Consider the following 16,329-nt stretch of genomic DNA (forward strand, 5'->3'; position numbering starts at 1 on the left):
ATCTTAGTGTGTCTATACATTTTTAAAAACTATTACTTCCTGTAATTTGCAGATTCTGATGCACTCTGAATATAGAAGACTGAGTTTTTGAAAAAAGCTGCATACGTCATGGCTGGATTTAATGCGGTTGTATCTAGTCTGTTATTGTGTGTCTTTTCTTGGTATAGTTATAATTGCTGTGACATATTAGTGAGATAATTAACAGATATAGAAGACAGAGGAAAGGGCTGGACACACACACACACACTCTCTCTCTGAGTTCCCCTGTGGTCTGCCAAGAGTGACAGGAGCTCAGCTGCCTTTCCTTGGCAGCTACTTGAGCGAGGGAGAAGGAGAGTGGGAGGAGTGAAAGGGAGGATGAGAGGGAGAGCTAGAATATTTTGAGTTGGTTGATAAGCGTCCCAGGGTCTATCTAATGATCCTGATCACCACAGACATACCCGGCCAGTTCAGAGGCATGTTCCAGACAGGATGTCACAAGGCTGTGCTCCAGTGATTAAACTGCAGATTAGTTGAAGTGGTGCCTGGAGACCAAGGGGAGAATCCTAAAATCCACTTAAAGGTCCCGAACAGTAATCCTGATTCCCATGTAAAATAGCCTTTTGAGTGACCAAAACATCATCCATATTATTTTTTTCCAGATAAAAATGCTCAGAATTTAAGAAAATATCATTTTTCTTTCATGTCTAACTATCAGTAAGGCTGAAAAGACAGGCTGAGAATGCGCAGAGCTAATAGGCTGAGTGGGCGGGGAGTTCACCTTGACTGACAGTTCTTTGAAACACCTACGTCAAGCAACTTGGATGCAGTGTTGCAGTAAAATAATTTCAAGCACATTTGCTGATACATAAAGCAACTCAAACAACATTTAAATTGCAAGCAACATACATCCCCGTCATACATCACACCATGGTTTCACAAATTATTTGTTTATCCAACTGTTTGGTATTGTAAGAGCATCAATCTAGACAAAATGCTGGCTGTATAATTTAGCTAGCTAGGCAAAATTGAATTGTCAGCACTGTCCTATCAAGCTGGCTAGCTAGTTCATATTGGACAATTTCAGTTGAAACTGGACAGGTTGAGGTCTGGGTACACCTCATAAAATATAGACAGAATATTGACTACCAGAGCATTTTTATAAACCATGACTATCAATGATTTTTTGTATCTCCCGTTTGGCATGTCTCTTCTGTCACAGTTTGCAGCAGCACTGACAGATGTGTTGTGTCAGAGTTTTGAGCGACCCTTCCCCCTCTCTTCTGTTCCATGCTGGCTGAAGAACTAGCTAGCCAGTAACTAGCAAACACCAGACATAGATGATAGGGGAAATCTATAAGTATCTTTGCCATAGATAGAATAGGAGTACAATTTTGGCACCAGTAGACTAGCTAGCTAGCTATGTAAACCACACCCCTCTACGAACAACTTCTGCGATGATGGTTACTAGTCAGTACTTATTTAATTAAGTAAGAGAATAAGACGTTACCATTGGTGTATTAAAATGAAGGGCTTTATGTGATGTCACATGCCTCCTGAATTCAAGTTTCTGACATGGGGAGGGGGCCAGTAACTTTATGATCAAACTACCAGCAACAGTAGGACCAGCAACAGTCATTTTTCATACTTTGGTCATCCTACTTTGATCTTGTTTCATCCAAATACTGTATCATTCAATTTCATGAAAAACATGATTTGGACTGTGCAGGAGCAAAGTCAAATTGAACATTTTACTTAAGTGGAAGTTAGGATTCACATCTAAAGTTGGGAGTAATAGCTCAGACACACCGGTAGGATTGTCAAACGGTGTCGGCAGTCAATTTATTTTGCGTTCACACAGGAAAGACCTTGAAGTCATCAGCCACTAAGCCTTGTTAAAATACTCCAAAGCAAAAGGTGGCAGTAGCGTTGTTTAGCAATACTACCGTGTGTTGCTTAGTTCATGGTCTAGATTCCAGCGTTAGCTAGCTGCGCTAATGTTGGTATTTTGTAGAAAGCCCTTGTTGATACTAGCCAGATGGCCACAGCTAGATAACTACCTAGCAAGATGACGAATAAATAATTTAATTCACTCTCCATAATATACTGCCAGTGCCAGCCCATAGCTAAATGTTTAGCTAACTAGCTAATGTTAGCATATTCGGTAGCTAGCACAACATAGATAGCTAGCTATCTATCTAAGGACATTGCACTAACTGGGCAGCTATAATGTAAATACTAGCTACAGTGGTTAGCTATCTTGGAGGAAGTATTTAGTGTTGTGTGCATTGCGTCTGTGCACTTAGCTAGCTACCATCCCATAGACTACACTGCATATGAAGTGTGACTGGCTCATGACATTTAACTGTGGATGTATGTACAAAATGCCCTCTTTTTTCCTTTTTGTTGTCATGTTGGCTCCCCCACGTGGGGGTTCATGCTCTCTGATTGGCTCAAAGTCAAGTTGTTGGCCACTGACGAGCATTATGATTCTACAAGTAGAAACAGCAGGATCGTCGCTACCAGGTCCGCATGCAGCAGGTACAGCTTTTGTTCTAGCAAGAGAAGGAACGGCCTCCCACTGTGATAAGTAACTATCCGCAGTAAGATTATCGGTGTGTTTCATGCTTAAGGTGTAGCAGTGAGGGAACCTGTGTCTAATACCACTAAGTGAAGCAAATTTCTGCTGAGGTGGGACACTGAGCTCAGAACAGTGTTGACCAGGGGTAATTTAGGAAATCTGTTCCTAAGTATTCCCACAAATAAAAAAAGAGACAAATTATGTGATCATGTCTCAATGTAATCAAGGTATGAACTGATTGTTATCTATTTTTGAGCTTAGTTGTGGTCAATTTGCAGTGTACAAATTATTATAATTATGTTGCAGCCCCCAGACCATCAGCTCTGTCAAAAATCAGCCCACGGCTGAATCTAGTTGCCTACCCCTGGTGTAGACTGATTAATTATTAAACATTATGAAAGGATACATGAATAATGCATTAGCTGTAAAATGACTATGGCCAAAAACATGTAATTCAAAGACATTATGATAATAAATGATACAACTTCATTATTGATTAAGTCTCCCGGTCACTACACAACAAAGTAATTACAAGAAGTTGTAGAAATAGTGTAAACGTATGGCTGTATACTGTATAGCAGTATGCCTCAAAGAGAAGAAGTATGAAAAAACGGTATCCTCTGGGATACACACTAATTTGTCTCTTGAACTACTATTCACTACTGTCCTCACAGCCTCAGATGTACACCAATTCTATTTAAATGGCACCACCTCATACACATTCCCTCAAATATCCTCTATCTCACTTTCTTACAGTGCACTACACTAACAATACTCTGGGATGCAACAGGGAAACCACAGGTCAGCAGCTATAACCTTGGTGGTCTGTCTGTCTTTATCCCTTTATTCCATTACTCTGATAGCCCTGGCCTGCTGAGGGATTACTACTGTTTCCAGGATCCTGTCAGCAGGTACACACACACACCTGTGCTATTCCTTGTGTTATTATTTGTATATAATTGTTTCTATTATTTTTCTCTCTGCATTGTTGGCAAGGGCCTGTAAGTAAGCATTTCACTGTTAGTTTACACCTGTTGTTTACGAAGCGTGTGATAACTACAATTCGATTTGATTTGACACACATACATACAGACACAAACAGGCTTGCATGCACATAAGCACCACAAACCACACACACACACACACAGCTTAGCATAGTACAAAGCTTTATGTTTTATTAGAGAAACTAGCGGAGCAGGACAGAGATCGAGGGATTACCCAATGACAGGACAGGGACAACAGCCGTGTGTTTCCTTTTTGTGTGTGTGTGTGTGTGTGCGCATGCACGCTTGTCTGTGTGTGTGTGTCTGTGTGTGTGTGTGTGTGTTGCTCCCTGTGTGGGTCATGCTGTGAGTGACATCGTTGATAGATGGAAAGTTGAGTTGTGTTGACAGTGATGTATTACATATTAAATTGTACCCTGCTATGTCTGTGAGAAAGATTGTTGCCAGAGACATAAACACAGATCTGTGTACGTCCTACCAAGACGTCCTCTGTATCTCTACTGTTGATGTGCCTCTTATATCAGTGACTCCTGATCATATTGTGCTGACCTGGAGTATCCTAGAGCTATGGAAATGTTATGATCTAATACATTGACATACCTCTCGTCTCCTTCAGACACATACCTCTCATCTCCCTCAGAGTCCAGGCAGGGCAAACTGCAAAGAAAAGAAAAAGAGGTGAGAAAACAGAGGTCACATCAATGTCAAAAGGTAGAATATTATTAATGGCAATATTTCTTAAACTATGAAACACTCATGTAGCTACAGTAGTACGAAATGCCCTTTTTTTTGTATAATTTTTTGGTATATTTGACCCAACCTCTGTTGCCATTAGTTTCCACTAGTACTCCCTTTCACTGTGACAGCTGTTTGGGTACTCCTGGCTCAGTTTGAACTTCCCCAGGCCAGTAGGCACTGCTGTTGTATTTTTAGCCTTGACTAGTTGACACGTTTCACAGAGTTCCTGGGTCAGTGTTTCTGATGAAGTGAGTTTACAGCCAGAAAGGTGAGGGCTGCAAATCTAGGATCAGAGTACCCACCCTCAATTCCTAACCTTAACCATTAGGAGGATAGGAAACCATCTGACTCTGGGCCAGTTTCTTAGGGCGTCTTCTACATACTCTGTGTTTTCACACCACCATGGATTTAAAATGGACGCATCTCGAGGAGACATGACCGGCGAACACAGCTGTCACCAAACATTCCGGAAGACTGATATTTAAGAATCCGACAGTGTGCCACACACACACTCTCTCGCACGCGTGCACACACACAAAAACATAAGCATGCAAGCACACACACACACACTTGCACACACTCAGTCTTATAAAGGCAAAATAAACTAAACAATGCGAGGTAGTGTGTTGAGAAGGTGTTAGGCTTTTGAGGAAAAAGGTATTTGTGACTGCAGGCCAAATAACACACGGCAGAGCAACTTTACTGTACTGCAAGTTACTCCAGCTGTAGCATCTACACACTACTGTATGTCAGTCAATGTTAAACTTGCTTAGACTAAAGAAAACTGTAGAAGAAAGGGTTTGATAAAAAGTCTCATATTCACAGAGTTTGACAGTTGACAGAAAATAGACCCAGTCACTGGAGAGGCTAACGATGTCCCAGCTATCAGAGTAAAAGCTAATGTGCCATGTAAGAGGCTATAATTATCATGTTCTATTGTACTTCCTTCACAAACAGGATCATCAAACTATTAGAGCTGATGACAACCAGCTTTCATCTCTTACTGAGACTCCTCATCATTAAGGATCATTATACTCTTCTTGTCAGGACATGCAGATAAGAGATTTTAAACCACAATCATGAGGCCAAATTTATTTAAATGACCATTGAACATTCTTCATGTACATCAGTACATATAAGATATGTGATCTTAATGGGAAATATTATTATCACCCTGGACCATACAGTGCCAGCCAGGGCGTATAGCACTAATCCCCATTAAAAGATAAAGGAACAGATACTTAGCTAGGAAGAACCTAATGTCTTTCCTGGTGAGCACTCCTGATAATAGTGATAATGAGACAATGATAATGAATCTTGGTGTGAGGAGACGCCACTTTCTCAGCCCAAAGGAAAGTCTCTTCGCCCTGCTCTTTAACTCACACAAACACCCAGAAACCGGGAGGAAAACAAACTGCCCATTTCACCAATGCTGCAGGCTTGACAAGTAATCTAAGATTAGACATATCTGATGAAAAACTGGACATACACTGAACAACAGTCAATATCAGCCAATTAAACCATTTTAGTAGACTTTTCTATTCTATTCTCGGAACCCAGAAGTCATCTTACGAACTGTTACGAGAGATTACTAGATGTCATCCCAACCTCTCTGAGTATGTGCTGTGTCCTACTTGGAACATGAGGGGACCCCTCTACGAGGGTTCACAGGGATTACTACACAGGGGCGAGGGTAAGGTTGAGGGGTAGGAGGGTGTTAGGTATGTGGCATGGCGTAAAGATGGTGATGACAGTAGGGAGAAGTGCTGCGAGGTCAAACCAAACAAACACACTACTGGCAGAGTTCTTGTTGGAGACTAATCAATGGATTATCATAAACACCACTTTGTTAGTGCCAGTTAAAGGAAGCAACTGTCAAAATAATTATTTTGAGGTAATATAGGAGGTGTCATAAGATCACAACGACAGAGACTTAACTACTGTTTTGATTTAATGGGTGTAATGGATGGGGCCATACTCGCAAACTTTTGCTTACACAGAGGATTAGACCTGTGGTCTAAAATGTCTAGCTGCTAGCTTTTCTCATAGGCCAACCTGGCACAATTAGCCACTATGCTGAGTACGACCAGCTGAGCACATAATTATATCCGGTTACAAAATAACGAATCAACCTATCAGAGACCTTACACGGTAGAGCCACCATCCAATCACATTTGTTAAACAGGTCAACATGAGGGAGATTCTAAAACCTCCAACTTCAAGGTTTAGTTTGCTCCCCTTGACTTGGTCTAAGAAGTGGAGTGTGCCAATATATTGGCACCGTTTCACATACACTACCAGTCAAGGGTTTTTATTTATTAAAAAAATAAAATAATACATTGTAGACTAATAGTGAAGACATAAAAACTATGAAATAACACACATGGAATCATGTAGTAACCAGAAAAGTGTTAAACAAATCAAAATATATACATTAGACCGGTGGAAATGTGTCCTTTGGTCTGGAATCCAAATTGCAGATTTTTGGTTCCAACCGCTGTGTCTTTGTGAGACGCGGTGTGGGTGAACGGATGATCTCTGCATGTGTAGTTCATGGATGAGGAGGTGTGATGGTGTGGGGGTGCTTTGCTGGTGACACTGTCTGTGATTTATTTAGAATTCAAGGCACACTTCACCAGCATGGCCGAAGTTTGAGGGATATGACAGCAATGAGTTCGAACCCCTCTTGGGGCAAGTAAAATAGGAAATAACACTCCACTGCTGGGCCTCAAGTCAAATAACGCATATGTGAAATAGTAGATCAGGGGCATCATGCACTCCCAAAAATCTGAGGGGTCACAAAGTGTGTGGCTGGGGGTTGTTCTGGAGGGGGCTAGGCCCCTCGTCCTTAAATTGGAGAATTTAGCTTTTTTGAAACACCAGAAACAGCTTTTTCCTGCAATCTAGAGCCATAATCATTATGCTTATTTCTATGACAAATATCTGTATATCTTTCTGCATATCTAAGCAAATGTGTTTAACGAAGGTTATGCTGTGCTATCGTAAATGACGGTGACTTTGATGATGACAACAATGATGCTGCTGATTAAAAACACATGATGATAATGATGATGACAACAACGAGGGTGATGATTATGCTGTAAAACAACATCCCACAAAAAAGATCTGACCCAACAGTTCAAAGTCACTGTCCACAGGAAGCTCAGGACATTAGCCAACCCCTGATGCCCACTACAGAAACATTTCACTCTAAACATCACATTAAATCCTTTATGAGGGCTCAGCCTAAATAGCCTTTGTCTACCTCTGTTTATATAAGTGTGTGGGATGGCGCCAGCCGCAGGGTGTAGGATGGGCTCCAGTATCTGAGGACGTGCCAGCTTGTCCTTGGCATGGGGACAGGAGAGGGTGTGTTTGGCTGGCAGGGGGACAGACAAGGATAATCTAACAAGGTATCTGATCTTTATGAAGAGACAGGGAGTAGTCTGACCATGGCCAGGTGGCCAGTCACAAAGACAAAGCCTGAGTACAAACTCAATGTAGATACTTACACATTAATACCAGGGCTCAAGTCCTTATCTATCCTTTCATTTCATCTCTCTCCTGTGGCCCTCTTGGATCTCTATGTCATCCCCTTAACTCTCCCCCTTAACTCTCTCTCTCCCTCCCTCTCTCTCTCCTTCCCTACAATGTGTATTTTTCTCTCTTTCCTTAGATGGGAGGATGTGAGCAGAGATGGGCAGTATTTTGGTTACACGTATTTTAAATATGTATATAATAATAATAATAATAATAATAATATGCCATTTAGCAGACACTTTTATCCAAAGCGACTTACAGTCATGTGTGCATACATTTTTACATATGGGTGGTCCCGGGGATCGAACCCACTACCCTGGCGTTACAAGCGCCATGCTCTGAGTATTTTCTCAATTTACATCAACAGTATAGCTCAGGCAGTAGGAAGCTCTCTCATCCATTTATATGCAGATGATACAGTCTTATACTCAGCTGGCCCCTCCCCGGATTTTGTGTTAAACTCTACAACAAAGCTTTCTTAATGTCCAACAAGCTTTCTCTGCCCTTAACCTTGTTCTGAACACCTCCAAAACAAAGGTCATGTGGTTTGGTAAGAAGAATGCCCCTCTCCCCACCGGTGTGATTACTACCTCTGAGGGTTTAGAGCTTGAGGTAGTCACCTCATACAAGTACTTGGGAATATGGCTAGACAGTACACTGTCCTTCTCTCAGCACATATCAAAGCAGCAGGCTAAGGTTAAATCTAGACTTGGTTTCCTCTAGCGTAATCGCTCGTCTTTCACCCCAGCTGCCAAACTAACCCTGATTCAGATGACCATCCTACCCATGCTAGATTACGGAGATCGGCAGGTAAGGGTGCTCTCGAGTGGCTAGATGTTCTTTACCATTAGCCCATCAGATTTGCCACCAATGCTCCTTATAGGACATCATCACTGCACTCTATACTCCTCTGTAAACTGGTCATCTCTGTTGACCCGTCGCAAGACCCCCACTGGTTGATGATTATTTACAAAACCCTCTTAGGCATCACTCCCCCTATCTGAGATACCTACTGCAGCCCTCATCCTCCACATACAACACCCGTTCTGCCAGTCACATTCTGTTAAAGGTCCCCAAAGCACACACATCCCTGGGTCTCTCCTCTTTCCAGTTCGCTGCAGCTAGCGACTGGAACGAGCTGCAAAAAACTCAAACTGGACAGTTTTATCTCCATCTCTTCATTCAAAGACTCAATCATGGACACTCTTACTGACAGTTGTGGCTGCTTCGCGTGATGTATTGTTGTCTCTACCTTCTTGCCCTTTGTGCTGTTGTCTGTGCCCAATAATGTTTGTACCATGTCTTGTGCTGCTGCCATGTTGTGTTGCTACCATGTTGTTTTCATTTTGGGTTGCTACCTTGCTGTGTTGTCGTGTGTTGCTGCCATGCTATGTTGTTGTCTTAGGTCTCTCTTTATGTAGTGTTGTGTTGTCTCTCTTGTTGTGATGTGTGTTTGGTCCTATATTTATAAATATTTATTATTTTGTTCTTAACTGACTTGCCTTGTTAAATAAAATAAAATAAAATGTTTTTGTCATTTATATTTCACCAGCCTGAACTACAATCGAATGCATTTTGGAACAAGATACTTTCGAGACCTCTAATTTGTATTTTCAAAGTACAAAATACTTTTCTATATCATTCTTTATAGCGGTTCACAATTTTGTGGCCCCCTTTCATCCTGCATTGGTATCAGCAGTCTGATGGCACTATGCTGTGATAAGAGCGTCTGCTAAATGACCAAAATGTGAAAATGAACACTTGCAAAGCACGCTGGGTATTTTTCCTAATGAGCTCCACTCCTGAAACAAGGCCAATAATAATACCCAGTGTGCTTTGCAATTGTTACATTTACATTTTGGTCATTTGGCAGTCACACAATATAACAGAATAGATTAACCGGAATGACATTTACTCTCACAGTGGCCAAAAATCTGAAATATCTGAAAGCCTCGCCTCTACTAAGCCACACCTAAAGTCTTCTGATCTGATCCGGTAGATTATCGCTCAATAACCCAGCATCAACAACACAACCTTTAAAAAAAGAACAATGGGTTGTTTGTGACCCAACTGGCTGGATCAAAATAACCCAACGTGTGTCTGTCCAAAATTGACACATTGGTCTTCAGAGTATCTCAGTGAGGCTTGTGGGACCACATACAAATGACTGAGCAAGCATCACTCCATAACTCCTGAATCATACATATCCCTCCACCTGGGGTAAGCAACATAGATCTGGAGAGAGCATAGTTTCCAACACTCACTTCAGTTTCTCTTAAACCTACTCAACATTTGACATGAGGAAAATTTGTGACATAAGCTCTCTTTAAATGGCCAGTAAATCAGCAAAATCCTATTAGTTGGATGACTTGGAGGAGGAAGTAGTAGCAGAGTCAGTGAGTGGGATATTGATGTTAATTAAATGGCCCTGAGAGCTGCAGTATTTATCTCCCCATCCCAAACACATAAAACAACCACACTCGCTTCCCCAGACAGACTCATTACCAGTTGGTGCTGTAGAGCATTTTATATAGCTGAGAGAGGTAAACAGTCAGTCTTCTGTTGACTGCAGCTACCTGGCTCTCTGTGGAGTCAATACACCTTTCACTTCTAATCTTTGACCTTTAGAATTGACATCATCCAAGCTCAGGTCACACAAACCTATACTGTAATTCAATAGACCTTTTTCTTGGTTTGGATGTGAAAGATGCTTGAGAAACTGTTTAGTATGTCCATCCTACTAGTACATAGTTGTCTGTCTGTCTGTCCATCCATCTATCTATGATGTCTGCGGTACGAGTAGTAATTTCATCCAGTCTTACCTGTTCCAGGTGACAGTCCCAGAGACTCTCTGCATCTCTCCCAGAGCTGCCAGCAGCAGGGACGACTTCCCACAACCCACCTGGCCCACGATCATAGTCAGCTGACCTGAGAGAGACACACAGAGAGGAAATGTGAGTGGAAAAGAGAGAGAGTAGAGAGAAAGAGAAAGAGAGCTAGAGAGAGTTGGGGGGTTAGGAGGAGTGAGTATGAATGCCATGGCATTTAACCTTCCTCCAGGATCAGAGCCTTACCAAAGGGAACCTTGATGTCTATGTTAGACAGGGTGGGAGGTCCGTCTGTCCAGGTGAAATATCCGCTGGTTATCTGGAGGAAAAAATACATTACACACATCGATCAAATCAAATATCAAAGACTGAATGTCAAGCAGTCAGACAGGAGAGGCTTCCTGGCAGCACACCGATAAGACTGAATGATGGATTGAACTTCTATTTAATTCTGCTACCTCCCACTCACCCTGATGCAGAGGTCTTGGTCCCTCTCCTGGGGGGGCGGGTTGCCTCCCTTGTGGCTGTAGTTGTTCCAGCAGTCTTCCCTGGGGGGTCTCTTCCTGTTCACCACCTTCAGGGGCTGGGAGGGGCGCAGGGAGGGGGCAGGGCATGGCTTAGGCTTTTTAAAGGACAACTATGAACACCACAGAGAGTAGTGGTGGAGGTGGTTGTGAGAGGGTGAGTGTAAGTGAGTTTGAGGTGGAGGAAGGAGGATAGGACATACATTAGAGTGAAGAGAAACAGTGAATACTTCATTGATGTGCACTCTGCCTGTGAGTGAGTGGTTGACGTCGACTAACCTGTGCCCCCGCACATTGACTCTGTACCGGCGCCCCCTGTAACCGTTACTGTTATTTTACTGTTGCTCTATAATGATCTGTTATTTCTTTTAATTTTAGTTTTTTACTTATCTATTTTTTACTTAACACTTATTTTTCTTAATACTGCATTGTTGGTTAAGGGCTTGTAAGTAAGCATTTCACCGTAAGGTCTACACCTGTTGTATTCGGTGCATGTGATAAATACAATTTGATTTGATTTGATTTGAGTGTGTAAGAATTGCTGGGGGCAGGAAACTCTCTTTGTGGGAGCGCTGTGTACTTGCGTGTGTGTGTTTGTGTGTGTGTATGCAAGTGTGTGTGCATGCATTAGAGTGTGCATGTGTTCGTGTGTGTGTGTGGTCCCTACTCACCACAGCCTGATACTTGCTGTTGTGGTTGCTGGGACCAGCGGGCATGGTAGCGTTGGGCTCCTGCTCGTCTCCAATCTCATCACTGCTGAAGAACTCACTCAGCTTCTGGGCACTGGAGAGAGGACAGGGGACACCACAGGTCCATTTCACATTTTCACACTCTAGTATTAGCAGATGCTTTTCTCCAGAGTGAGCTACAAGGAGGAAAAGTTACCGTGGAGATGGGATAGGGAACGACACAGTAAGAGGTTTTCATTTAAAAGTCACAGGTAATTCTCATTGGACTATACATCTGATAGAAGAATGCAAAAAATGGAGGAGTGAAAGGATGATTGTTTTCATTTCCTAAACAAGTCTCCAGACTATCTGAAATTAATAAAGTTTTAAAAAAGTATTATTTTTGTGTGCCTTTTGCTTAAGTTTTATGGGTCAAACGTATTACCATCATCTACCTGCTTCAGCTTCAGTACATCTGGAATAAACATAAAGGTGTGAAAATGATTAGTATAAACTCGTTATACAAACATGACTACACTTGATTACCCATCTAAACAAAATATACACAAATAATATAGGACTCGCTGTACATCTACCGGTAAATGAGGTTCAATCAGCTGTGACATACTCGTACAGTCCAGGTTGTTCAACGAGCCACACAACGCATCATTCATTTGGAGAGTTCTTATTGGACCATACATTTTGTGGAACATGACTTAGTAAGCTGCAGCTGTTCTCTCAATCCCTCTTTCTCTCTCACTCCTCTCTGTCTCTTCCCTACCTCTATCTCGCTCTGTTCCTCTCTCGGTTCTCTTATCTGCGCTCTCGCTCTCTCTCTTTTCAAGCTCACCACTCTCCGCTTTCTCGCTCTCTCTGTTTTCAAGCTCACCACTCTCCGCTTTCTCGCTCTCTCTGTTTTCAAGCTCACCACTCTCCGCTTTCTCGCTCTCTCTGTTTTCAAGCTCACCACTCTCCGCTTTCTCGCTCTCTCTGTTTTCAAGCTCACCACTCTCCGCTTTCTCGCTCTCTCTGTTTTCAAGCTCACCACTCTCCGCTTTCTCGCTCTCTCTGTTTTCAAGCTCACCACTCTCCGCTTTCTCGCTCTCTCTGTTTTCAAGCTCACCACTCTCCGCTTTCTCGCTCTCTCTGTTTTCAAGCTCACCACTCTCCGCTTTCTCGCTCTCTCTGTTTTCAAGCTCACCACTCTCCGCTTTCTCGCTCTCTCTGTTTTCAAGCTCACCACTCTCCGCTTTCTCGATCTCTCTGTTTTCAAGCTCACCACTCTCCGCTTTCTCGCTCTCTCTGTTTTCAAGCTCACCACTCTCCGCTTTCTCGCTCTCTCTGTTTTCAAGCTCACCACTCTCCGCTTTCTCGATCTCTCTGTTTTCAAGCTCACCACTCTCCGCTTTCTCGCTCTCTCTGTTTTCAAGCTCACCACTCTCCGCTTTCTCGATCTCTCTGTTTTCAAGCTCACCACTCTCCGCTTTCTCGATCTCTCTGTTTTCAAGCTCACCACTCTCCGCTTTCTCGCTCTCTCTGTTTTCAAGCTCACCACTCTCCGCTTTCTCGGTCTCTCTGTTTTCAAGCTCACCACTCTCCGCTTTCTCGGTCTCTCTGTTTTCAAGCTCACCACTCTCCGCTTTCTCGCTCTCTCTGTTTTCAAGCTCACCACTCTCCGCTTTCTCGATCTCTCTGTTTTCAAGCTCACCACTCTCCGCTTTCTCGATCTCTCTGTTTTCAAGCTCACCACTCTCCGCTTTCTCGATCTCTCTGTTTTCAAGCTCACCACTCTCCGCTTTCTCGATCTACTCTGTTGGATCTGTCCCACTACTTTAATTTCTACTACTGTATTCTTACTCTATTTTCTATTAATTTGTGCATCTCTCTCTCACACACTCACTCACTCACTCACTCTCTTTGTACTCCAGAATGAAACAAATGTCCCACACTCACTGGGACTGACATCCACTAATTGAAGCTTCAAAGCCAAGTCAGAATTGTCAGACTTAAATTCAGCTTCACTCAAATGCCAGGATCCAGGATTTATTTACTTAAATCCTGTTACGCAAGACTCATTTTCTTTCCATTTTTTATTAATTTCATCCTTCATGGCTTCAGAGAATTCTGAATGTATTGTTTCAAGTTTCAATGTCACATGCACAAGTACAGTGAAATGCCTTTCTTGGAAACTCAAAACCAAACAATGCAATAATCAATAACAAAGTATTACTAGAAAGAAAGTACATGAGAAATACTAATAATAAATATGAAATACACAATAAAGTAACTAAGTAAGCATACTATATACAGGACATTTTAAAAAGTCCGTTTTAAAAAGTCAGTTTTAAAAGTTTTAAAACCAATACCATATTTACATGTGCAGGGATACTGGAGTGATGGAGGTAGATATGTATAGGGATAAGGGGACTTGGCAACAGGATATAAGATAAACAGAGCAGCAGCAGCTTGTATGTGAGTGGTTGAGTGGGTGTGTAGAGTCAGTATAAATGTATGTCCATATTATGTGTGAGTGAGAAAATTATGGAGTGAGTGTTTGTGTGTATGTTGGAGTGACAGTGTATGTGAGTGTGTAGGGCCCTGTGTGAGTGTGCATAGAGACAAATACTGAAAAAAAGGTAAATAAAGATACAAGATAAACTTGGTCTGTGTTGCTATTTTGTTAGCTATTTATCAGTCATATTGCTTGGGGGTAGAAGCTGTTCGAGAGCCTGTTGGTGTCAGACTTAATGCACCGGTACCTCTTGCCGTGCGGCAGCAGAGAAAATAGTCAATGGCTTGGGTGGTTGGGGTCTTTGACGATTTTCCGGACCTTCCTTTCACACCGCCTTATATTGAGGTCCTGGATGGCAGGGAGCTCTGCCCCAGTGATGTACTGGCTGTCCGCACAACCCTCTGTAGCGCCATGCGATTGAGGGCGGTGCTATTGCCATACCAAGCAGTGATGCAGCCAGTCAATAAGCTCTCAGTGGTACCTTTTGAGGATTTGAGGGCCCAGGCCAAACTTTTTCAACCTTCTGAGGGGGAAGAGGCACTGTTGCGCCTTCTTCACGACTGTGCGTGTGTGTTTGGACCATTTTAAGTCTTTAGTGATTTGGACACAGAGGAACTTGAAGCTGTCTACCAGCTCCACTGCCGCCCTGTCGATGTAGATGGGGGTGTGCTCGCCCCCCCCCCTGTTTCCTGTAGTCCACAATCAGCTACTTGGTCTTGCTGACGTTGAGGGAGAGGTTGTTGCTCCGGCACCACACTGCCAGGTCACTGACCTCCTCCCTGTAGGCTGACTCATCGTCGGCGGTGATAAGGCCTACCACCGTTGTGTCGTCAGCGAAGTTGATGATGGTGTTGGAGTGTGTGGCCACGCAGTCGTGGGTGAACAGGAAGTACAGGAGGTGACTAAGCACACACCCCTGTGTTAAGGGTCAGTGTGGCGGATGTGATGTTGCCTACCCTCATCACCTGGGGTCGGCACGTCAGGAAATCCAGGATCCAGTTGCAGAGGGAGGTGTTCAGACCCGGAGTCCTACGTTTGGTGACGAGCTTGAAGGGGACAATGGTGTTGAACGCTGAGCTGTAGTCAATGAACAGCATTCTCACATAGGTATTCCTCTTATCTAGGTGGGTGAGGGCAGTGTGGAGAGCATGGTGGAGTTAATGTGTGCCATAACCAGCCTCTCAAAGCACTTCATGATTACAGAAGTGAGTGCTACAGGGCAGTAATCATTGTGGCATGAAGCCTTAGAGTTCTTAGGAACAGGGATGATTGTGGTCATCTTAAAACACGTGGGGATTACAGACAGACAAGGAGAGGTTGAAAATGATGTGAATATGCCTGCCAGCTGTTCTGCGCATGCTCTTAAGAAACCTCCCTGGAATCTTCTGGGTCGGTGACGGCCCTCACACCCGGCTCGATGTTGTTGTTGTCAAAGCGTGCATAAAATGCATTGAGTTCGACTGGTAGAGAGGCATCGTTGTGCAGATAACGGCTCCTTTGTAATCCGTAATAGTCTGTATTGTGCATGAGGACTTCTCTTGAACCAAAGCCAGTGCAGTAGAGTAGAGCAGGCAGCATATGCTCCAGCTCCACTGCAGAATGGCAGCAAGCAGATGGTACTATCGAAAGCTAGGTCAATACCAGGCTGTTACAGGGATCATTAGGACATCTTGACCATAAACGGAACAATGGACCTAGATTACCCCTAAAATACAGCATCACATCCAACCTGCTGTCACCATAGAGATGAATAAAGATAGGATCACTATGGCTGTAACTCAGTGCAAGTCATTGAGTAAGTGGGATATAAAAGGGAATGTATGGATGACTGTAACATGGTAATGATGCCTCTCTCCTTGACAATACAACACTATACATTTTGATGAGCCCAACTGCTTACATTAGGCCAATATACCATGTCTAAAACACTTACTTACATGTAGATGATGGTAAAC

The 16,329-nt window shown here is 43.0% G+C and overlaps 1 protein-coding gene across 2 annotated transcripts in view; it reads right to left on the reverse strand.

The window, feature by feature from the left end:
• LOC311134439 (ATP-binding cassette sub-family C member 8-like) overlaps window positions 1-16,329 on the reverse strand; it is a gene marked incomplete at both ends in the record, with an annotated part of 127,776 nt that overhangs the window by 48,888 nt on the left and 62,559 nt on the right. The window contains 5 exons of one of the 2 annotated variants that reach the window (XM_084168121.1): window positions 4,189-4,221; window positions 10,665-10,770; window positions 10,917-10,989; window positions 11,140-11,253; window positions 11,866-11,977. In XM_084168121.1, the coding sequence (XP_084024247.1) occupies window positions 4,189-4,221; window positions 10,665-10,770; window positions 10,917-10,989; window positions 11,140-11,253; window positions 11,866-11,977 (438 nt within the window). Of the gene's footprint in view, window positions 1-4,164; window positions 4,222-10,664; window positions 10,771-10,916; window positions 10,990-11,139; window positions 11,308-11,865; window positions 11,978-16,329 lie in introns of both variants that reach the window. The other variant, XM_084168120.1, reaches the window with a different exon arrangement.

This window comes from Coregonus lavaretus (genome assembly GCF_964263955.1).
Source record: "Coregonus lavaretus genome assembly, chromosome: 9".
In the NCBI taxonomy this organism is placed as follows: Eukaryota; Metazoa; Chordata; class Actinopteri; order Salmoniformes; family Salmonidae; genus Coregonus; species Coregonus lavaretus.